General features: G+C 40.8%; 2 protein-coding genes across 8 annotated transcripts in view; one reads left to right on the top strand and one right to left on the bottom strand.

Annotated features, from left to right (window-relative positions):
• The window catches only part of dop1a (DOP1 leucine zipper like protein A), a 46880-nt gene extending 34920 nt beyond the window's left edge, over positions 1 to 11960 (bottom strand). For 3 of the 7 annotated variants that reach the window (XM_031901708.1, XM_031901714.1, XM_031901713.1), the window contains exons 1-3: positions 11657 to 11929; positions 1100 to 1290; positions 664 to 845 (exon numbers count right to left, since the gene is read on the bottom strand). In XM_031901708.1, coding sequence (XP_031757568.1) covers positions 664 to 845; positions 1100 to 1237 — 320 coding nt within the window. In that variant the 5' untranslated portion in view covers positions 1238 to 1290; positions 11657 to 11929. 7 annotated transcript variants of the gene reach the window in all.
• Positions 11961 to 14492: 2532 nt separating this feature from the next.
• Positions 14493 to 19412, top strand: ndufaf4 (NADH:ubiquinone oxidoreductase complex assembly factor 4). The gene is made up of 3 exons (NM_001142201.1): positions 14493 to 14636; positions 17469 to 17566; positions 18942 to 19412. The coding sequence occupies exons 1-3, from the start codon at positions 14501 to 14503 to the stop codon at positions 19239 to 19241; spliced, it is 534 nt and encodes a 177-aa protein (NP_001135673.1). The 5' UTR covers positions 14493 to 14500; the 3' UTR covers positions 19242 to 19412.
• The last annotated feature ends 3908 nt before the right edge of the window (positions 19413 to 23320 follow it).

Raw genomic sequence — 23320 nt, 5'->3', positions numbered from 1 at the left:
AAGACGAGGGGGCGGCATCAACTTGGCCCAATGTGAATGATGAGTCTCTGTAAAATGCTGCAGAATGTATAAAGAAGGGGTAAAGACCAAATGTAATAGGTAAGTGCCTAGGAGTAAATGTACATAAACATCTTGTACATGTCCACAACAAAAGCATTGACTGCCTTTTTTTTTTTAACTGATATAGAATAAACTAAGTTTGTGGATTCAACTTCAGGATGGGTCCTAAACGTAAGGTTGTACTTAATACAAGGTTTCCATCAGGGATACATGGGAGGTACTGTAAGCAAATTGGCAATGCAACCAATGGAGCACTGGCACAGGAAAACAATTTACTGGGGTTGCTTAACATTCTGGCATGCTGGCATGCAGGTTATTAGCAAATCCGCAATAAGTTAATGAATACAGAATAATTATTGCCTAAATTCAGCCTTGTTTCGAGTAGTGAAAACCAGAAGCCTACAATAATATACAATACTGTATTATGTGATCTACTTATTGTTTTTTTGCCCTTCAGTATTAACACATTTCTGATATTGTCAAGACTAGAATAAATAGCATATCTATAACAGCAAATAAATGTATGTTATTAAACAAAATTGAAAAACATATAAGGTATATGTACAGGGGAATACTATCAGCATAATACAATATGCAAGTTACCTGTACAGAAAGAGGTCTTTGGCAAGGCGCTTTGGTCCAATAATTTTGAAGATTATTTCGTAGGTCTCCAGTGCTTTCCTGTGAACTCCACCGGGCAAGGCAGGGTGAAGGCATTGTGCCAGCCTCTTACCAATTGTTATTTTTCTAGGAACAACCTGATACTTTGCGTTGTTCTGTAAGACCTGTCACACGTACGGTACAATTAAAATCAGGACAAAACATTTTTTATCAAGTAGTTAAAAAGACAAAGAAGAAATAAAAATTAGGAAATGCCATCAAGAACAGCAGGATTAATATTATTAAGTTCACTTTTAAATAACATTTTAGCACAGTATCAATGGACCAGGCACATTTTTAGTTATTTGTTTTGTATTCTCTTTAAATTAATTTTTGGATTCATTTTTTTTTTTTAACTTTTTATCAGTTTTGTGCTGACCTTGTTAAGCTTCCCAAGAGCAGATATAAGATCAGCCCATTCGCTGGAGTATTCAAAGTTCTTTAATGCTTTGTCAACAGCTGCCACATAGTTCCTATACTTGGAGTCACTCAGAAGTTCCACTTCCTCTGCGTTCATTCTCCCTCCACGTCCCTCTAGAGGCAAAGCCTGTTCTCATGAGAAAGCATCACCTACAGAAGAAGAGATGGCTCTAGTTAACAATGTATATTTAGAAAAACAGTAATTCGATCAAGCATGGAAAAATACATTTACCTTTCTCATTTTCTTATTTTTTCCCTTTCCATAACAATAGTAAGCATGCATCCTGGGTGGCATATTGTTAAATTAGTAAACGATTCTGTTATTCTGCATAGAATACCATACACTAGCCTGTAATACTAAAGGGAAGTTTTCTGATTTATTTTCTGGAACCAGGCAACACTTAGGGCCAGATTCATTAAAGTACGAATCTGAATCACAAAATCCGATAGTTTCTGATGTTTGCAAAAGTCACAAAAATTCCGTTCATCATGGCACTTACGATCAGAAATTTTCGTATTGAAATGATCGTTACGAAATTTTCGTATCCGAACGATCATTAACGGCAGGAAAACCTTTCTGACTTTGATCCTTCTGTGCATGATTTCGGAAGCCTCCCATAGGACTCGATTGGCACTCTGCAGCTCCAACCTGGCCCAAGGAAAGTCACGATAACTAAGCTTGAATGAATCCAAAACATTCGTACTCAGCGTGACAATACGATTTTGTTGCACCAATTGTCGCAAAAGTACGAAAAAGTCACGCAAATTAATTATGTGGCACATGCATTCAAGCACGACAAGTCCGATTACAAAAAATTTGTATTTTTTTTAAAGTTTACAACTTTTGCATATTTTCTGTGATATTTTTGTTAATCTGCACAACTTTTTTGTACTTTGCAACAATTTGCGCGACAAAATCGTATTTGTTGCAACGAGTACGAAAGTTTCAGATTCATTCAAGCTTCAGAGCTGCAGAGTGCCATTGAGTCCTATAGGAGGCTTCCAAAATCATGCACCAAAGGTTCAAAGTCATAAAGGTTTTTGCGGCGTTTACGATTGCTCAGATCATACCACAATATTTTCGTCAGTGCGAGTTTCCGCAAAATTAACGCACATCAGAAATTTTCGTATTTACTGCAAATTTTCGCAAATTGTACTCGTAATTCGTACTTTGAAGAATCTGGCCCTAAGAGGCAGATTTATTAAAAATCTTCTAACTTTTATTTTTTTTAAACTACAAATAAACTAATTTCCACAAATATCAATCTGAACTGAAAAAGCATGTGCGGGGGAAAAGTAATGAAAGCTGCAGCTTTTTGTCTCATAATAAATCTCGGAAAAGTTGCAACTTTTTTTTTCACAAAAAATTTAGCTAAAAAAAAATTTATAAACAAAAAGATTGACAGGAAAAGTATGTTTGTTAGTTATAGCATTCAGAAATAATGAATCATAAGAACACAAAAATTAAAAAACAAAAGGAACTCACTCTTTACAAAGGAAACTATGTAAGTTACTGCTATAATAACGAAGTCTAATTTGTATAGCTCATTCAGCCCAGCAACACAAGTCATGTGCATAACAGACTCTGGCCCAGAGTTAAGCAGTACTGTATTATCTGTATTAAAGTTCATTCCTAGTAAATAATGTCCAATCAATGATTTACATGCACGTGATAGAGCAGAGATTGTTTCTGGAATCTTTGCAATGAAAACAAGCCACAGCCTAGATATGATAAGCTATCACACCCCAGTGCTATTACAGCCAATCTCAAGTTCACCAAGTGTCATCTTCCTGTTACATTACATTGCTACACTCTTTAGTGTATCTCACCCATAACATATGTTATAATACATGGAGTGTTTTGTTTAAAGCCATCTATATACCACTAACTTTGTAAAAGGGATCACCTAGCCTACATTTTCTGGTTTGAAAAACTGTCCTGTCCAGTGTTTTGGAAAACAATGGCAGAGATACACTTCTAATTCAGAGGTTAAGGCTGACGCCTCATGGAGCGAGTAAGTTGCACGCTCTGAAATGCCTTTCCACCAGGAGCAATAGGAGTAGCTGGTGGAACAGCCTACGCATTGCTTCGGCTTTCCAGAGTCACATGAAGTTTCCTGCAGTTGGAAACTTTTTGTGACTTTGGAAAACGTAAGCAATGTGTAGGCCGTCCCCCCGGCGACTGCTATTGCTGCTGGTGGAAAGGCATTTCAGAGCAATGAATCATCTGCAGAAACCTAGCGTGGGCAACTAATTCACTCCATGGGGCATCAGCCTATGCCTTAAGCACACATTCACAGATGGTGGGACTAGGGTTGCACAAATTTGTGGCTACACCTGAACAAAAGGGGTAGAGCTGATGGCATAGAGGGCAGGCAGTGACGCTGGGGGCAAAAACAATGATGTCAGGCGGAGTTATTATACCGTGCAGGGTTATTGCGTCACTTAGACACAATTGGCTACATTTCTGTCCAGTTTTCTCAATGTTTTCAAATTGACAGGAAGTTTTGAACCAGATAGCCCTTTAAAGGAGAAGGAAAGGTAAAAACTAAGTAAGCTTTATCAGAAAGGTCTATGTAAATACAGCCATAAGTACTTACAGTGTCCTCTATCAAAAGAAACAAAGGATTTCTTGCCTCCTTTTTTGTAAACATGTTCTTAGGGTATCTGACTTCCTCTCTTAGACAAATCCTTCATTCCCAGGGCCAGCGCAGTTCTCTCCTCTCTCCTGCTCTCCCCCTCCCATAAGAATTCATAAAACTCATTCTCCCCACCCTTAGGAATATGTAATCTGAGCTATAATGCTGCAAGTAGGAAGCTAAAAAGACCAATCTAAAATGGCAGCTGCAATCTTAAACAAACAGAGAAAACTTCTAGGGCTCTTTACTCAGTTATGGTAATCCTTTCTGCAGAATAAATGTGTCATTCTAGGTGGCACTAATGTGGCGAAACTATTGGCAGCAAAATGCTAAAATTACTTTCCTTCTCCTTTAAAAAACTGAAAGGTCCCTTTGAAATCCAGGAGGGTGGCAACCTTAGCTCTATCTATATTTTGCCTGATGAGTAAAGGTGTGATTCGCTCATTTGGTGGGGTTGGCAAACAAGCAGATCGTCTCCCAATATGCCCACCTACAGATTTGATCATTTGGCACTAGGGCAAAACTATCTAATTAAAACGGCGTGTATATGTCCTGTGGACAGAGGACCACATCAACAAGCCAATGTGGTCCCCGATCTGATGGGAGAAATCAAACCTGCCCGATCGAGATCTGGCCAGTTTTAGGTAAGATATTGGTCAGGTAGGCCCATCGGTGGTGCCCATACATGAGCACATAAGCTGGCGATTCGGTCTGAATGACTTGAATCAGCAGCTGAAAGCTGCCCATGTATGGCTACCTTTAGTCCAATCCTTTCATTAAAAGGTATGGGATTTGTTATACAGAAACCAGTTATCCAGAAAGTTCTGATTTGCTTTTTTCTTTCTGTGATAATTAGTAAGCATCAAAAAAGTTGCAGAAAATACGATTGGACCGATCGAACGAATGTTCGGAGCGTTCGTGGATAAGTAAATGTGCCCCTATGAGTCAGCTTCCTGCTGATTGGCTCAGATCCACATTCCAAAGGGGGGGGAGTGAGTTTTTAGCATTCATGAGCGTTTCTGTTGATAAAGCTTACTTAGTTTTTACCTTTCCTTCTCCTTTAAAAAATAAACTTTTCAAGGAAATACGAAGGAATTTTTTTTCCTGTCTCTTTACATAGAAAAAAAAACAACTGTGACCATACCCTCTTTATCAACATTTCTTCAATGAATAAAAAAGTTTGTGTAATTAAAAGGCAAAAATTAAGACATTTCTATGCTTTTTGCTATTTTGCTACTGCTTATCTGAAAGCCTATCAAAGAAAGATGGTGAGGGGTTTGATTATACATAGGGATTTCAGGGGGCATGTCTTTTGCTTTAAGGGTGATTGCAGACAAGGAGATTTTGTAGATGGCAATAATGTAAATCGCTGACAGGAAAACATACATGGCGCTTCATTTTCTGAAGTCACCTTGTGAGGAATCTTTAGGCGACCCTCCACCTTAATAGTATTCATATAAACAGAACTAATGTTGAAAAAATAGTACATTATGTCTTTTTGTTTGTTTTCCTATCCCTAATTATTTTGAAATACTGAAATCAGCTGCGCGCAACCACCTAAGGGCTCTGGCACACAGGTAGATTAGTCGCCCGCGACAAATCTCCTTGTTCGCGGGCGACTAATCTTCCCGAAATGTCATCCCACCGGCGACTAATCTCCCCGTGTGCCAGAGCCCTAAGACATAAATAAAAACAAACAGGATTTCAACACATCCTCATCCTTGTTTAGCATAATCATCCCCATTAAAAGTACGAAGGTTTGTAATTAACATCCAGGCACATATATCAGGCACCACACCCTTGTTTTAAAGTAGGAATAATATCTAAAATCTGTTTAAACAGCATGACGTTTGTCCCTGTGTTTCTCAAGAAGTGACATAAGAGAAGTGATGTTGAACACTGGGCAAATTTTCTTAAAAGGTTTACAATTCCATTCATGTGATAGAGTTTTTCCAATTCAAATTTTTTCTTAAGTATGCCAGCAGTTTAGGAGAATAATTGTGAAAGTTAATACATTTGCATCACCAAGTCACACACACAATACTGCTAAACTAGGTCAGCAAAGTCACAGCTGACTAAAAGTTGTTTAAGCAAATGGAATATACAGAGCTCACAATTTGAAATTTCATCAAATACAAAAAAACAAAAATAAATTCCAGTGGTAACAACTTGTTCACCAAAGCAACTTCTTAGCTGTAAATAATACAAAGGATGTCATTGCTTTTAATCCTTCCACTTTAAGCAAGAAAACATACATGTCTCAGTTGACTGGTTTCCATGCTAAGTAAATATAGCAATGCTGAAATCAGAGTTGTGGAAAATAGTTGTCACAAGTTGTGTGTAAAGGAACAGTAACACCAAAAAATGAAAGTGTATAAAAGTAACTAAAATATAATGTACTGCTGCACTGCACTGGTAAAAGTTGTGTGTTTAATTCAGAAAGTCTACTATTATTTATATAAATAAGCTGCTGTGTAGCCATGGGGGCAGCCATTCAAAGGAGAAAAGGCACAGGCACATAGCAGATAACAGATAAAACACTATTGTATTCTACAGAACTTATCTGTTATCTGCTATGTAACCTGTGCCTTTTCTCCTTTTTTCCAGCTTGAATGGCCGCCCCCATGGCTACACAGCAGCTTATTATATAAATTATAGTAGTGTTACTGTAGCAAACACACCAGTTTTACCGGTGCAGGGCAACAGTGCATTATATTTTTATTACTTTAAAGCTCTTTCATTTTTTGGTGTTACTGTTCCTTTAAACTCAGTACCTTGGGCCAGTGTTTTTCAACCTTTTTTGGGCAAAGGCACACTTGTTTCATGAAAAAAATCACGAGGCACACCACCATTAGAAAATGTTAAAAAATTTAACTCTGTGCCCAGCAGCAGTGCCCCCCTAGTACATTGGTGCCCAGCAGCAGTGCCCCCCTAGTACATTGGTGCCAAGAGCAGTGCCCCCCTAGTACATTGGTGCCCAGCAGCAGTGCCCCCCTAGTACATTGGTGCCAAGAGCAGTGCCCCCCTAGCACACTGGTGCCCAGCAGCAGTGCCCCCCTAGTACATTGGTGCCCAGCAGCAGTGCCCCCCTAGTACATTGGTGCCAAGAGCAGTGCCCCCTAGTATATTGGTGCCCTGCCTACGGCACACCAGGCAACATCTCGCGGCACACTAGTGTGCCGCGGAACAGTGGTTGAAAAACGCTGCCTTGGGCAATGCCCTACAGCAAACAAGTTAGTACTGTACATTGTTAAAGGTGTAAAAAGGTTAGAAAAGCATGTTGTAACCTTTTCTGGATGGTACTGAAATGAATACAGTTATGGGACTTTTTATCCAGAATGTCAAGGACCTGGGGTTTTCCGGATCAGGAATCTTTCTGTAATTTGGATCTCCATACTTTAAGTCTACTAAAAAATAATTGAAACATTAAACAAACCCAACAGGACTGTTTTGCCTCCAGTAAGCATTAATTCTATCTTAGTTGGAATCAAGTAAACTTTACTATTACAAAGAAAAAGGAAATCAACTTTAAAAAATTTAATTATTTGATGACAATGGAGTTTGGGAGATGGCCTTCCCGTAACTTGGAGCTTTCTGGGTAACAGGTTTATGGATAATGGATCCCATATCTGTACTAGAACATATGTTTTTTGACCTGGAATATAGTTAAAGGGATACTGTCATGATTTTATGTTGTACTTTTTATTTCTAAATTACCGTATATACTCGAGTATAAGCCGAGTTTTCCAGCACTCAAAATGTGCTAAAAAAGGAATCCTCGGCTTATACTCGAGTCAACTAGTAAGGGCACTGCAGGACTACTCGTCCTACCGGCGGATCCGGATCATGCATTTTTTTCCTAAAAAGAAAAAATTATAGGATTAAAAAAATGTAGCAATTAAATTGAGATATTAACCTGTACAACCTTGCATATGGTTATCTTATGTTGGATGCGCCTCATTTTCCAGCCCATACCTTGTGTTTATTAATGTAGTAGTCATGTAAGCACTTGTGAGTGTCCTTTTATTAAAGGAGAAGGAAAGGCTAGTAAAGAGTTAATCTCAAGCTGCAGGCATACCTTCAGTTGTCTCAATAGTGCCCTTAAGTCTCCCCATATTTCACCTGTTCAGAAGATCTGAAGCCAAACCAGAAGAGAAAATGCTGAGCTGTGTACAGAGGATTCCCATAATGCCTCGTTCCCACATTGACTGTGTGACTGGGACAATGAAGGCGGCGCATGCACTGTGGTAGGTTTTAGTGAGAAGCCGGCACACTCCCCTCTTGCACACACTGACACAGTGAAGCGCCGAACAGGCAAGGAGCAAGGAGGCAAGCGGGGAGTGAGCGGCGGGGTGGGGGGGTTGCGGGGGGGGGGGTTGATCGGCACGGGGGGGTGTGAGTGGGGGTGAGAGCGGTGGGGCGGGCGGTGTTGTTAGATCACGGGGGTGCGAGCAGGGAATCCAAGATGGCAGCCGTGACAGGCTGCAAATAAACTTACTGTATATACTCGAGTATAAGCCTAGTTTTTCAGCACCCAAAATGTGCTGAAAAAAGTCGGCTTATACTCGAGTCGGGTGCCATGGGTCCCTCTAGACTAGCACCCTCTCTCCTTTGTGTGCAAATTAGGCCACCTGCAACCAGACCCTCCAGTGCCCTGGCCTAGGCTCCCACTAGCAATACTTATTTCCCCTTACATCCCTCCGGGACTGGGTCTGCTGCCAGTTTGCCAATGTGCAATGAGTGTGGGGTAGTACTCATATTGTTTTTGTTGACCCTCTTCTCTGCTTACAGAGCTAGTTTACTGTTTTTCTTTGAAATAAATATTGAAAAACATATACCCCACTGATGCCTCAATTAATGTAATTTTTTGGTATTTATTTTGATTATTAAAACTTAGCAGTAGCTGCTGCATTTCCCACCCTAGGCTTATACCCAAGTGAATAAGTTTTTCCAGTTTTCTTAGGTAAAATTAGGTACCTCGGCTTATATTCAGATCGACTTATACTCGAGTATATACGGTACACTGTTTACAGAGCAAATAATTCACTCTACCACTTATTCTTGAACCAACAAATGTATTTTTTTTTTAGCTGTTATATTGGTGTGTAGGCAGCATGGTGCCTGAGTCTGAGCTTTCAGAAGGAGCCAGCGCTACACATAAGAACTGCTTTCAGGTAACCTATTGTTTATCCTGCTCCCATGTAACTGGAGGAGTCCCAAGCTGGACTTGGATTTCTTACTTTTGAGTGCTATTCTGATATCTACTGGGAGCTGCTATCTTGCTCCCTTCCCATTGTTCTGCTGATAGGCTGCTGGGAGGGAGGTGATATCACTCCAACTTGCAGCTCAGCAGTAAAGTGTGACTGAAGTTTACCAGAGTACAGGTCACATGACTGTGGCACCCTGGGAAATAAAGAATATGGCTAGCCCCATGTGAAATTTCAAAATTAAATATAAAACATTCTATATAAAAAGGATTCTGCTAGAGAAGCTCTGATATGTTTTGAAAACATGTTTTCCCATGACAGTATTCCTTTAAGATTAAGGGTGAAAATAAGACAAGGAGGAGCCCCATTACAGGCACGTGCTTAGAAATCAGTGCTCCTAATGCTCCAGTTGTAGATCCACTAATCTCTGTAATGTCAAACTACAAAAATGTTCATACTAGAACTAGAAACTTGATGAGGGGCCAAGAAGATAGGCAAGAATGGTATCTGAGCTAAATAATAAATTTGCTTTGATAGATGTTGCAGTTTGTCCAAGGCAAAGCAAAGAAGTGAAATTTGTGTTGGCAATAAAAACATTGACTATATCTGAAGCTCAGTAATGACAGAACCCTCAACAAATATTAAAGCACAAAAGTGAAAAAAACAACCTAAAATCTGGCTAACTTGAGTCTCAGCCCCTGGGTTTAGAACTCCTGGGTTAAAACAACTTTAACTGGCAAACAGGCAAAACAACAAACAAAGCCTAATGCGATTTGATTTGAAAAGCAAAGTCAGAGGCTACAAAGCTGCATAGTTAATGATATTTACATACACACACACACATTTACATTAAGCCACTTCTAATCACAAGATCCTAAGGCCGATGCTATACGGGTTTGATCTTGGAATGTGGAATCAGCCTCATACCTTGCCTGCACCAAGAACCACTGTGTCAACACAAGCGGCTCTGAAACGCGAACTCTCCAGTTTCTTTGCCTATATCTGCTGCATGAGCCTGCACCTGGGCTGACACAGGCACATGCACCATTAGGCTGATTCTCTGAATCCCCCCTTGTGGCACCAGCCTAAGAAGCAGTACGAAGCAGCATGAGAGTTATAAAGATATGGGACCTGTCAACCAGAATACTTGAGATGTGAGGTTTTTCAAATAAGGGGTCTTTCAGTAATTTTGATCACTGCTCCTTAAATCTACTAAAAAATAAAAATTATTTAAACACTGAATATATCCAATAGGATTGCCACCAATATGGATTAATTATTATTACTGTTGTATTTTTACAAAAAAAAGGAAAATCATTTTTAAAAATAATAATTTGTTTAAAATGGAGTCTATGGGCCTTTCCATAATTCCTAGCTTTTTGTATACCAGGTTTCCAGATAATAGATTAAATACCTGTAGAAAAGTAGTAGGAAGTACAAATTTAAGCCTTAGGGCCGTGACACAAGGGGAGATTAGTCGCACAGCGATAAATCCCCGATGTGGCAGGCGACTAATCTCCCCGCAATGCCATCTCACCAGCTAGAATGTAAATCCCCGGTGGGATAGCATACGCAGTGCCGCGATTTGCAGAAGTCGGCGAAATTGCCTTGAGAGGAAACTTCGGCGACTGTGGCAAATCGCGGCGCTGCATATGCCATCCCACCGGCAATTTACATTCTAGCTGGTGGGATGGCATTACGGGGAGATGAGTCGCGGCGCAACTAATCTCCCCATGTATCACGGCCCTTAATGTATCAGTTTGTCCGAATGTCAATAATTATGTACTTCCCACTTCATATAGTAACACTGTGCACCTATCAGTCATTCTCAACTTCTGCCTGGATCTGAAAGCTGCTGCAATTTAAGCAGGGTGATGAAGGAACCATGGCAACCTCAGAACCAAGCAGTAGCTCCCCCCTGCATCTCTGCATCAATGGTGGGCAGTTGAGCCAAAAGAATAAGGTACACATAAAGTCACTCACATGCCAATCGGCATAAATGGCATAAGCAAACACCAGAAATGACACCAGACAGACTAAGAAAATATTTTGCACAACTGTGCCCAATTGGCATTTAAATGTTTATGCTAACACTGCAGTACAGAAATGCTTTAACACGTTTAAGTAGGAGGGTAGAAGAGAAAGCAGGCTTATTTGTACTACAACAAGCACATCTAGCAACCTCAATCCTACATAGAAAAACTGTCCCTTTAGAAAGGTACACTACATGAAATAGTTCATTGAATGAACACCAGCCCCATCCATTCAACCAAAGGACCATGCTGAAAATCCCCATTAGCTTTTCAATGTCCCTACTACCTCGGGTTAGCACAAAATCCTATTCTTTCTATCTTTCATTCTCTAGTCGTGGGTCTGTGCAGCTTACCCTGTCACCTAAATATTGGCATCAACCCCACATAAAGGGCAAAGCATACATGGATCTCTCACAACAATTTTCCGGTTCTGATATTGAAGGTAAATGGAGGTTAAAAGCGATATATGGAGACGCGACTGCATTTATCCAGGTTCACCAAGAAAAAGGAAACCATCTTTCTTTCTTGCTATCTGCACTACAGCTTACTCCATTCGCGTACCGATTTATCAGCAGGCTGAACAACCCAGTCTCTTGCTTGTACATATCGTCCCCCCTTCAGAACACAGAACTCTCACCTACACCCAGCAACGCCGCTCACAGTCCAGCTGACAGCTCCCGGCATGCAGTTGTGATCATCAGCGTGTACGGTGCCCATGTTAGGACATTCATCTAAAAAGCTAAAACGCGTTCTGCTCTCAATCCCCCCTAACATCTGTGTATTGGTGAGAAATCCTCATTGCACCTCCCCCACTGCTGATAACAGTTACGCAGCCTTCTCTTAATATGTGCTGACAGGCCCAGCCTGCCCCATTCATCCTCCCCCCTGCAACGTGAGTTATGCGCTCTCCTCTTACTTTTTTCTGACGGGTCCCAGCTTCCCCATTCATCGTCTTCTCTGTGATGTCATGCCTCCGCCCTCTTCAATGCAACGTCATCACCGGCCCCTCCTATAAATGATGTCATGCCTGTGCCTTCCTCCATCTTTCTTACGGGCTACATAATTATTGCTCTGTTATCCGCCTTGGTCCCATCCCCAAAGCTCTACTACTTCACTTTTCCAACATTACACACGTTTATAAGCACTTTTTTTTTTTCTTATCAGATTACACAATGTTGGTTGTACAATGGGTGAAAATAGAAAATAAGCAGATATATTGCAGTACAATAATGCAAGGCATGGGTAGAAGTCTTTGCAAGCAGAACTAAGTTCTTGCAGTGGATATGTTCAAAATTATCAAAATAGAAGATAGTAACAGTAAGAAATAAGTGAAGGTACACATAGAGAATGCAAAAGCTCAATCTTCATAAGTTCCCAAGGCGCCCAGATTTTGAGAAAGTGGGGAGTGTAATTACATATCCTAGCAATTCCAGCCTCAAATACCTTATTTGCTTCCACCCTTCATTTAATTTCAGCTAAGGTAGGGGGGTCGCAGCACTTTATTCTATATCACTATTCCAGCGTAGATTTTAGCTATTTGGAATTCCTTGTTCCCTGCTTCAAATATATATTTAACTTATCGGGATCCAGGCTTCGATACTACCCGCAGTCAATGGTATCCAGGCTCTTTTCAGCGATAAGTGGCAGCGAGGCTTAAAAGCCTATTATGTAAGTTGTGTGTGTCTTCGGCATAAATGTATTGAAATCAATACCTTTTAATAAAGCAATCCCTATATAACATATAATGCTCATACAGTGCAGCTAGCGAATAGAGCATTTTCTAACAAAAGGAGACAGTATCCCGATTAAAAGCAGACAGATCTCTTTGCTAGCAGCACTGTATGATCATTACACATCGAACAAGCGCTGCTTTAACATATATAGATTTCAATGCGTTTAAAAAGAGCTTGGATAACATTAAGTGCGAGCGGTACTGGAGGCTTTAGCGCAGTGCTGTCCAACTTCTGTTGTACCGAGGGCCGGAATTTTTCCGACCTACGTGGTGGAGGGCCGATAATGGAAGCCAGTTTTGACTACTCCCCTTTTTGAAACCGCACCCACTTGAAACCACACCCATGTTATCACATGACCATACCCATATTAATGGTTGTAGTACAGCAAAAACTTGCCATACTCTGCCTGCCCTACCCTGCCTGTGTGTGCCATACTCTGCCTTCCCTACCCTGCCTGTGTGTGCCATACTCTGCCTTCCCTACCCTGCCTGTGTGCCATACTTGGCTGGTTTGTGCCATACTTGGCCTGTGTGTGCCATACTCTGCCTGCCCTACCCTGCCTGTGTGTGCCATACTCTGCCTTCCCTACCCTGCCTGCATGTGCCATACTTTCACTGTGTTTGCCATTCTTGGCTGGTTTGTGCCATACTTGGCCTGTGTGTGCCATACTCTGCCTTCCCTACCCTGCCTGTGTGTGCCATACTCTGCCTTCCCTACCCTGCCTGTGTGTGCCATACTCTGCCTTCCCTACCCTGCCTGCGTGTGCCATACTCTGCTTGCCCTATGATGCCTGTGTATATGGCACACACAGGCAGCCTACAGTGACACAATGCTGGCATTGCTCCTACAGTCTGCACAATAACTATATATTAAAAAACTTTTTAATTGCAGTACCACCTCAGTATATGTTCTTTTTGTAGTGTGCAGGGATTATTTGTGGGTTTCTACTGCTCCTGAGGTGTGAACAGGGGAACAATGGGGTGATTACAGCCTGAGCCTGAGGTGTGAACACTGCAGGGGGTGAACAATGCAGAGATTAAAAGGTGTGAACAACACAGGGGATTACATATTTAAACAATACAGCCTGATTACAGCCTGAATCTGAGGTGAGAACCATGCAGGGGGCCAGTTAATCACAGTACTGATACCATTTAAAGCTTACACAAGAGTAAGCCATCAAAGCAGCCAGACAGGTGGGGGGCCACACAGAGGGGGGTCGCGGGCCGCCAGTTGGACAGCACTGCTTTAGCGGTTGGATGGTATTTAAGGAAGGGAATCGGGAATAACACATCCTTCCACCTTGCAAGGAAGGGGTGGTGGGTCGCATAAGAAAGCAAGGTGGATGGAGGACAAAGACTGTGCAGCCGTTAGAATGCAGGCAAGCCGGGTAGATGTCACATGGAGGCTGTTCAATGGAGGAACGCCCAGAGATGACTTGGATAAACGGGGAAGCAGGAATCTGTCAGGACAAACTAAGAGCAGATTGCACAACTTAAATGGCAGGCAGCACAGAGGAGTTCCGATGGGGCAGGGGGGGACCTGTCAGCACATAGCAACAGAAGCCCGACAAGGATTTGGATATTGGAGATTTTAAAGGGGAGGAGAGGGCAGGACGCTCGCCCAACCTTGGTACTGGCACCCAGCCCCCTCTGGCTCCTTACGTGCTTCAAGCAGGATATCGGCACGTCAGGCCCCTTGGCTCTCGTCCTTATACAGAGCGCGGCTAGCCGGGCACGCTATGCACAGGCATGGGGCTATCATTAACCCGAGCCATGCGGAACTTTAACCTTGAAAATCGGGCTCATAGGCTTATTGGCAAGGAGAAGCCGAGGCCGGCGCCCACCCACCCCAAAACAGAGGATGCAGTGAGGGCAACCAAAACACGTGAGTATGGGTGGGAGACTTGTACACACAGCGATATTATATTTGCATCCTATGTACCAGTTATGTAGCTTGTGAACTTTTGTTTTTCGTTATACACAGAAAAATACTTTATAAAATACACATAGTACATATTCTTAAATGTTTACTAGAGCGACTGCAGCTAAGATCAGTTCACTCCGTATGACAAGGTTAGCTTGTGTGTGAGAAAGGCATGCTGGGAACAAAAGTTCTGCACTTCTCATTGGTTAGAGGTCATGACCTATGGGTTAGGTCTCTAATGTGGAACCCTGAAGGGTTGTGCTACTGCCTCATTTATTTTTATTAGTAGTATCGCTTTCCTGTGTTACATTTATAGTTGGATAAATACTAGTCATTGCACAAAGAATCCTTGCATTTGTTGCCTGGCATGGCAGATAGATGTTCTAATTCTGCAGTGTACATTTATTAGAACCAAAAAGTTATTCTGGACTCTTAAAAGCAAGTGCAGCCAGGTACCACAGTCTAAATTATTATGAATCAAAGTAGTCTGTGATTCAACCAGTGCATTCCAGCTCAGTAAACTGACAAATTGGTAGAACAACTCTGATCCCTGAAAATACTTTGAAAAACATTTGCTATGCATTTTGGTGCATTCAGTTGTCTGAGCTTCAGCTGTCAGCAATAGTGATATAAAAGGTGCTGTTGTAGGTATTTCATTACTGGTGCTAGTTTTTTTCAGATAGGGCTACGAAGGGTGTCCTTGTTACCATCAGGGTTGCTAGGTCTAATTTTCAAAACCAGCCAAAATCTGTCACAAAGCTGTTTCAAAAGCAGTTTCAAAATAGCACAATTTACCCAGTCAAATAAAAAAAATATTTATATGTGAAAAATATGCCTTCACTTTGGCCTTACAAGTCTGGAATTGCTACCTGTGCCCACCTTTCTGATACTAGGATATCTGATATTGCTATGCCCTTATGTGCAGGGTACATGCAGGTTATTGTAGTTTTACTTCAACATACGCTGCCAGCTTCAGCTTACAATAAGCCATCCAAGTATCCAGGGAATGGAAGAATTTATTAGTAACAGCACTCTTAAATATAAATCACTAATAAAAGAGGTAGGTCATGCATACCCACCAACACGTAATGGGTGTATTAATTGTCCACCCCCCCCATACCATGCTAAGCACTTCATGGCATACAGTGGGCCCCGAAGCATTTCATGAAAGACGCAGTTGTAGCCTTAACTGCATTCCCCAAACCAGCCATACACCCCTCGCTCTCAGTCTCCTGGCAGCAATGCTTTATATAATGTGGGAGAATGTCATTAGAGCCTCAGTTTGCAAAACTCTGAAATCAAAGACATCAACAGACAATCCAGAACTGTGGGCTGGATGATAAAAAATCAGGGATGTTCCACATAAAGCGTTACAGTATGGAGGTAATGCAGCAAAAGTGGATTCACAGTATGGCATTAACCCTCAGACACGATATATGGCTGTGTTTAAGTTTAACTCTCGGCAACCCCAGGAGGTATAATTTTAGTGGTCAACTGCAGAATCAAATGTTAACCCCCCACATCACATTACAAAGTAGCAGCACATACCAGATGCATCAATGAGAAGTTTGTAATGCAGTCAGGTTAGAACTGAAAGGCTAGAACTGCTGCAAAGAGTAGATAAGTTCTTGCTACACCAGTCAGTCCTGTGCTGAGTATTGTAGTTTTGCATTGACCTTGGCAGTAGGTAAAATGTTAAACAAAAACTACATTACCCTACATACACTGGGGGGGATGGGCTAGGTACACTGCCAGGCTTGTACTTTGGAAACCCTCAACAGCTTAAAGGAGAAAGAAAGGTAAAAACTAAGTAAGCTTTATCAGAAAGGTCTATGTAAATACAGCCATAAGCACTCACAGAAATGCTGCGCTGACTTCTCTGTGAAAAGATTTCTGTAATTCATGTGCCAGAGACATGCAGCTTTCTGCTCTCTGCTTTCTCCTGCTCCCCCCTCCCTCAAGAATGCTAAGAACTCACTCACCCCCCATAGGAATGTGGATCTGAGCCAATCAGCAGGAAGCTGACTCATAGTCTAACTAACTGAGCATGTTCACTTGGTCTGGGTGTCTGTGCAGGAGTGAGGCATTATGGGAACTTTCTTTACACAGCTCAGTGTTTTTCCTTCCGGTTTGGCTTCTGATCATCTGAACAGGTGAAATATGGGGAGACTTAAGGGCACTATTGAGACAACTGAATGTATGCCTGCAGCTTGAGATTAACTCTTTATTAGCCTTTCCTTCTCCTTTTAAAAATAATTTGGTAGTTAAACCAGCAACTCTGCTTACCACTGTATCCTGAAGCTACAGTTTATGACAGAAGTATGTAACTTTTATAGTTTGGGTTTTCATTTGGCTAGGAAAGAGCAGTGCTGTGCATAATCCAATTGGTTACAGATTCCGTCAATCTGTTTTAGGTATTGGGTAGTTTTATTAGAGATAAGATACATTTTCAAAAACTATTAAAGAAAATAAATAAAGACCAGTTGAAAGGTTGTTAAGAAGGTTGCAATATGTTTAGTATGTCTATAACATACTAAAAGTTTACCTTTTAAAGGAAACTGACACGCACAGGCACTTTTTAATCGTGCTAGTAGTGTGTTTGTGTATGTGTTTTCTTTACATTGTATACAATTGTATAGCTTGTGAAATATAGCACATAGTTCAGAATGCATGTCTATTGTAAGATTAGCAGTTTATCCTCTTTAAACAATCTAATGTAACAAATGTGATTATTTATTGCTGATTTTCTTGTATAATATTTAGGGTGGATTTTTTTTTTTTCTTTTTAATTAGATCATCCGGACATTGAGGATAAAATTCGTAACAAAGATAATCTGCTTCTGACAAGACTGAAAGAAGTTTATGTTGACTCCTATGACCCATCTTCTGGGGTAAAGTTATTTAAGCCTTTATTTTTCTCTAGCCAACTTTTTTGAATTTTATTTTGTGTATTTCAAAAACAAATGCCCTTCCAATATACACTTCATCCTTCGGCATGTGCATTTATGATGCATTTTTATATCAGCCTTCCACACATTTTGTTGATTGTAATGCTATGCTGTATGATTTTGTATCCCCCAAACCAAGGGTGCTACATGGTTTCTATAGATACTCCCCAATTTGGTATTCTCCCCTTTCTTGGGCTTTTGCATGCAGAGTTGGCACAAGTTTGTAAATAGCCTGCTAAACACTATATTGGGCCCTGTAACTAAGACCACAATTTTTTTTTACAGGAGGACAGGTCTAAAACTTGTGGAGGAAGTTGGCTTCTAGGTAGTCACATCTTAAACAGTAATTTGGTGTAGAGATTTGTCCTGTATAATTATATCCTTTTGTAGAAATGAGGGAATTATAGCTCTTGTCTATAGCCTCTTCACGTTGGTCTTGGTTTAGGTCAGGAATTTGATCAGTCCATTGGTGGTGTGTGTCATTAAAGTGTTTGCTTATACTTTCTTTTATATTTTGTGTAAACTCTAGATATCAGTTTAGCAAATGTGGGGGAGTAAAAGGTCTACTCTAGTCCCAAGGAAGCCAGGGTGGTAATGAAAGAGTAGTAAATTGCACTTTCACTATATCTTCAGTTCAGGCATGCCTTCCATTTGGTTGGCTGTTTTGTAGGTCTTTATAAGTGGGAAAATTGTGCGTTTGGAGTAAGGTCAATGTTTTTTTTTTTAATGCTGATCCTTACCATATGAAGTATCACTATAGATGAGGTGAGAGATAAAGTAAAAATGGCCTAGGAGAGAACTAAACCCTAAAAACAAATAGGGCAATAAATGCTGAATGCTGATTAATGATCTAGACCTTTACGGTAGGAGTTTACCATCTTGGATTTTATTAGCAGTGTCGGTGACACTCACATGCTCAGTGTGTTCTGGGCAGCTGTTGAGAAGCTACGCTTAGGGTTTGTTGCAAATCATTAAGCAGAAAATGAGGTTCATGTGCCATAGAAGCTGAAGCCACAGGGCTGTTTATTAAATTATGATGCAAAATCGGCCTTGTTTGTGATATTTATATTCTACATGTGCAATATATTGTTGCTCCTTAAGTTTAGTTAAATAACAGAATGTGCTATGAAAAAGCAGAAAAGAAGATCTCTTGATGATATACCTGTTTTGAGTTCAGAACACAAGCTCATGCTTTAAATGTTTAGAGAAACACTGGAACTTTAGTGTATTTGCCTATGAAAACACATAAGCAAAAGCAAGATTGCGACATTTAATTAAAAAAGTGACTCATATTATTTTTCTCTCACCGTTTAAATAGGTACAAACCAAAGTGAGCAGATCTGCTCAAAAAGAGCACAGACTTCCTAAATTTGCTATGAATCGAGAGTCCCTTATGGGTGTGGATGTCGAAAGTATTCCTAAAGGGAATATTTCTGTGCTTGAGGCACTTACACTTCTCAACAACCATAAAAATTCTCCAGAAACATGGACCGCTGAAAAGATATCAGAAGACTACCACCTAGACTTAAAGAATACCCAGTCACTACTAGAATATTTTATACCTTTCAATGTGAAAATCATTCCTCCCAAAGACAAGAAGCAAATTACAGACACCTAGAAAACTGTACAGCAATTGTCAACTGAAAGACCTTGTTTGATTTATCTAAAATTTGCAAGAATAACGGGCAATTATTTATAAATATTTTTAGAACTTTGTTTATCTGATGGGTATTTTATTTTCTTTAACCCTTCATATGTGTGATTTCTTACATTAAAGTCTTTGCTCAGATGTGTTCAGATTGCTGCATTCAATATGTGGAACCATTTCATGTACATCATTCACAATGTATTTTATTATTCATAATACAGTATATTTCTTATCATGTATATTCTAACAAAGAAGCCGTTGCCAAGACTCTTACCCTAACTGACTTTCAAGCTGGCCTTGCAAGTGTATCTAGGAGAACAAATATCCATTTTACCCAAATCTTACCAACTCGCATTAAGGCTGAACCACCCCTGCCACTACACCAAGCCTGCCAGGAGTGAGCCCCACAGAATGGAAACCACTGGTCTAAAGCTGAGGAAAAACTAAAGGATTAGGGAACAGAATGACAGTGATTACCCAAATAGTCAGGGCCAGGGCACATGGAGCTCTGGCTACACTGCTCTTAGTCTGTGTTTTTTTTGTAGACGGAGAGAAGTAGACTGTGGAGGTCAGCCAACAAGTTTGAAAGCAGGGGGAAGGCAACAGATCCACTTCTCTCAACCTAAATAAAAACACAGGCTGACCTCCACACAAGGAAGCTAACACTCCATGTGCCTGAGGCCTCAGTAAAATGAATATAAAATGCCTTTACGTAGTGGGTGATAAAGTATTGACAGTCTTTTGTAGGGATCTAAAAGATGAGATTTGAATGCTTAAGAGTTAAATGTTGATCGAATTTAGGAAATGTTTATTGCTTACTGCATTGTACTAAATAGGGATCTATTAAAGGAAATGTAAACCCCCCACAAAATCAGTAAACAGCCTGTTGTTTAAATGTTATAAGTAGGGCTGCAGCATCCCTTAATCACTTCCTCACAGGAGTGCTTCTGTAACTCACTCGGCCCCCTCCATTAAGAATTCACTTTGACTTTTGACTATTGAGCATGCACAGTTCTCTGCTCAGGTTACCAAACACACACCTGTCTAGCAGCCAATGAAGAGATGACACTGCTGGTTTCAATGGAAACTCTGCTCTAGCTGTGCACTCTGCAGAAAAAAAAAACATGTTTTTTCTCCTGACCACCTCTCCTGAGCTCAGTTTAACCGTTACAGGACACAATCAAAGCAGGACTTTTTGCCAATGTAAGTTCTGTCTGTGTAAGCCTGCATTCTTGGTTGCATGAACTTTACAGCAGACATGTGCTGTTTGCAGATGTAAATGCCATTGCTGATGTATAAGAAGGAAAATGGTGCCGGGTGAAAGCTACTTTTTGTTTTGAACAGAGGTGATATACAGTTTGTAGTGTAAATGGTGTGGTTTGGGTGAGGGAGATGTGCCCAACTATACATGGAAGAAAAATGTAGAGAATACATGTCCATTAAACTGTAGTAAATGCTTATTGTTTTTTATTCTAGTTATCATAGTAATTATTCATAGTAATCATTATTGTGCTTCCTCAACACAACATTTGTTTCCCTGCTGCAAGGAACTCAACTATGCTGTCTGTCAGTAGTGTATTGCTAACTGCTTCTTCATGTTGGAATATGCAAGTGAAAACAGGAGAAATTTGACATGTTGCATGTCCTGGCTGCAGTTGAAAGAAGAAAAAATAAACTTTATTCACATAAAAAATACCTTTGCTAAGACTGAGCACAATAAATTGTACTCATGTTAAATTTACATTCTGCCTATTGTTTTAATTAAAAAAAAAATCCAGTTGTCTTTTTTTTTTTTTATAAATCACTAATTTGGGCTATTCACTGCCCCCCCACTTATTTTATAACTAGAGCTTCCTATCTACATTTAACCAAACAAACCCCTTTATCTAAGCAGCAGCTCATCAGGGGCTTCTCAGTGGAATGCTTTTTGGGCGAAGACACATGGGGTGATTATTCGACTTTTTATTAACCCAGCCATGGTGACTTTTTGCCCTTAGAGTATAACTGCATCGTTGTGACAAATCGCGCGCACATTTTCGTTGTGTGGATTAGTCGCCACGACTAATCGCCTCATGTGTCTTTGCCCCTTCAAAGTCGCACAAGGTTTCCTCCTGCAGGCGACTTTGCAAAACTAAAGCAATGCATAGGCCTTTCAACCTGTGATTCCCTTTATTGCTGGTGGAAAAGCTTTTCAGGGAGTGGCAAAAGCTGCTTCAGCTGCTGCTTTACCTTTCAAATTAAACATTTTTTGAACCTCTGTACCTGTTATAAATATGTCAGTCATACAGTGGAGGAAATAATTATTTGACCCCTCACTGGTTTTGTAAGTTTGTCCAATGACAAAGAAATGAAAAGTCTCAGAACAGTATCATTTCAATGGTAGGTTTATTTTAACAGTGGCAGATAGCACATCAAAAGGAAAATCGAAAAAATAACTTTAAATAAAAGATAGCAACTGATTTGCATTTCATTGAGTGAAATAAGTTTTTGAACCCTCTAACAAAAAAAGACTTAATACTTAGTGGAAAAACCCTTGTTTGCAAGCACAGAGGTCAAACGTTTCTTGTAATTGATGACCAAGTTTGCGCACATTTTAGGAGGAATGTTGGTCCACTCCTCTTTGCAGATCATCTCTAAATCCCTAAGGTTTCGAGGCTGTCTCTGTGCAACTCTGAGCTTGAGCTCCCTCCATAGGTTTTCTATTGGATTAAGGTCCGGAGACTGACTAGGCCACTCCATGACCTTAATGTGCTTCTTCTTGAGCCACTCCTTTGTTGCCTTTGCTGTATGTTTTGGGTCATTGTCGTGCTGGAACACCCATCCACGACCCATTTTCAGTTTCCTGGCAGAGGGAAGGAGGTTGTCGTTCAGGATTTCACGATACATGGCTCCGTCCATTTTCCCGTTAATGTGAATAAGTTGTCCTGTGCCCTTAGCAGAAAAACACCCCCAAAGCAAAATGTTTCCACCCCCATGCTTGACGGTGGGGACGGTGTTTTGGGGGTCATAGGCAGCATTTTTCTTCCTCCAAACACAGCGAGTTGAGTTAATGCCAAAGAGCTCTATTTTGGTCTCATCAGACCACAGCACCTTCTCCCAGTCACTCACAGAATCATTCAGGTGTTCATTGGCAAACTTCAGACGGGCCTGCACATGTGCCTTCTTGAGCAGGGGGACCTTGCGAGCCCTGCAGGATTTTAATCCATTGCGGTGTAATGTGTTTCCAATGGTTTTCTTGGTGACTGTGGTCCCTGCTAATTTGAGGTCATTAACTAACTCCTCCCGTGTAGTTCTAGGATGCTTTTTCACCTTTCTCAGAATCATTGACACCCCACGAGGTGAGATCTTGCGTGGAGCCCCAGAGCGAGGTCGATTGATGGTCATTTTGTGCTCCTTCCATTTTCGAACAATCGCACCAACAGTTGTCACCTTCTCTCCCAGCTTCTTGCTAATGGTTTTGTAGCCCATTCCAGCCTTGTGCAGGTCTACAATTTTGTCTCTGACATCCTTGGACAGCTCTTTGGTCTTTCCCATGTTGGAGAGTTTGGAGTCTGCTTGATTGATTGATTCTGTGGACAGGTGTCTTTTATACAGGTGACTAGTTAAGACAGGTGTCCTTAATGAGGTTGACTAATTGAGTAGAAGTGTCTAACCACTCTGTGGGAGCCAGAACTCTTAATGGTTGGTAGGGGTTCAAAAACTTATTTCACTCAATGAAATGCAAATCAGTTGCTATCTTTTATTTAAAGTTATTTTTTCGATTTTCCTTTTGATGTGCTATCTGCCACTGTTAAAATAAACCTACCATTGAAATGATACTGTTCTGAGACTTTTCATTTCTTTGTCATTGGACAAACTTACAAAATCAGTGAGGGGTCAAATAATTATTTCCTCCACTGTATATATAATCGTTCAAGGCAGTATAACAACTATACTTATCAGTCCATTATGCCACATCCGCGCAACGTTTCGGGGGCATCTCACCCCCTTTCTCAAGCGCACCTCGTGGCTAAGCACAGTCAGTAATCCGCATAACTTGTTACTTCCTT

The sequence above is a fragment of the Xenopus tropicalis genome, chromosome 5, assembly GCF_000004195.4.
Source record: "Xenopus tropicalis strain Nigerian chromosome 5, UCB_Xtro_10.0, whole genome shotgun sequence".
Taxonomy (NCBI): Eukaryota; Metazoa; Chordata; class Amphibia; order Anura; family Pipidae; genus Xenopus; species Xenopus tropicalis.
This window is presented reverse-complemented; position numbering and strand designations above follow the sequence as displayed.

What these genes read in the sequence shown, in the direction of transcription:
- ndufaf4 (NM_001142201.1), top strand. Translation starts at nt 14,501, where the DNA reads ATGGGGCTATCATTAACCCGAGCCATGCGGAACTTTAACCTTGAAAAT. An exon ending in AGTGAGGGCAACCAAAACAC is followed by an intron (nt 14,637 to 17,468) that starts GTGAGTATGGGT and finishes CTTTTTAATTAG; the next exon opens with ATCATCCGGACATTGAGGAT. An exon ending in CCTATGACCCATCTTCTGGG is followed by an intron (nt 17,567 to 18,941) that starts GTAAAGTTATTT and finishes CCGTTTAAATAG; the next exon opens with GTACAAACCAAAGTGAGCAG.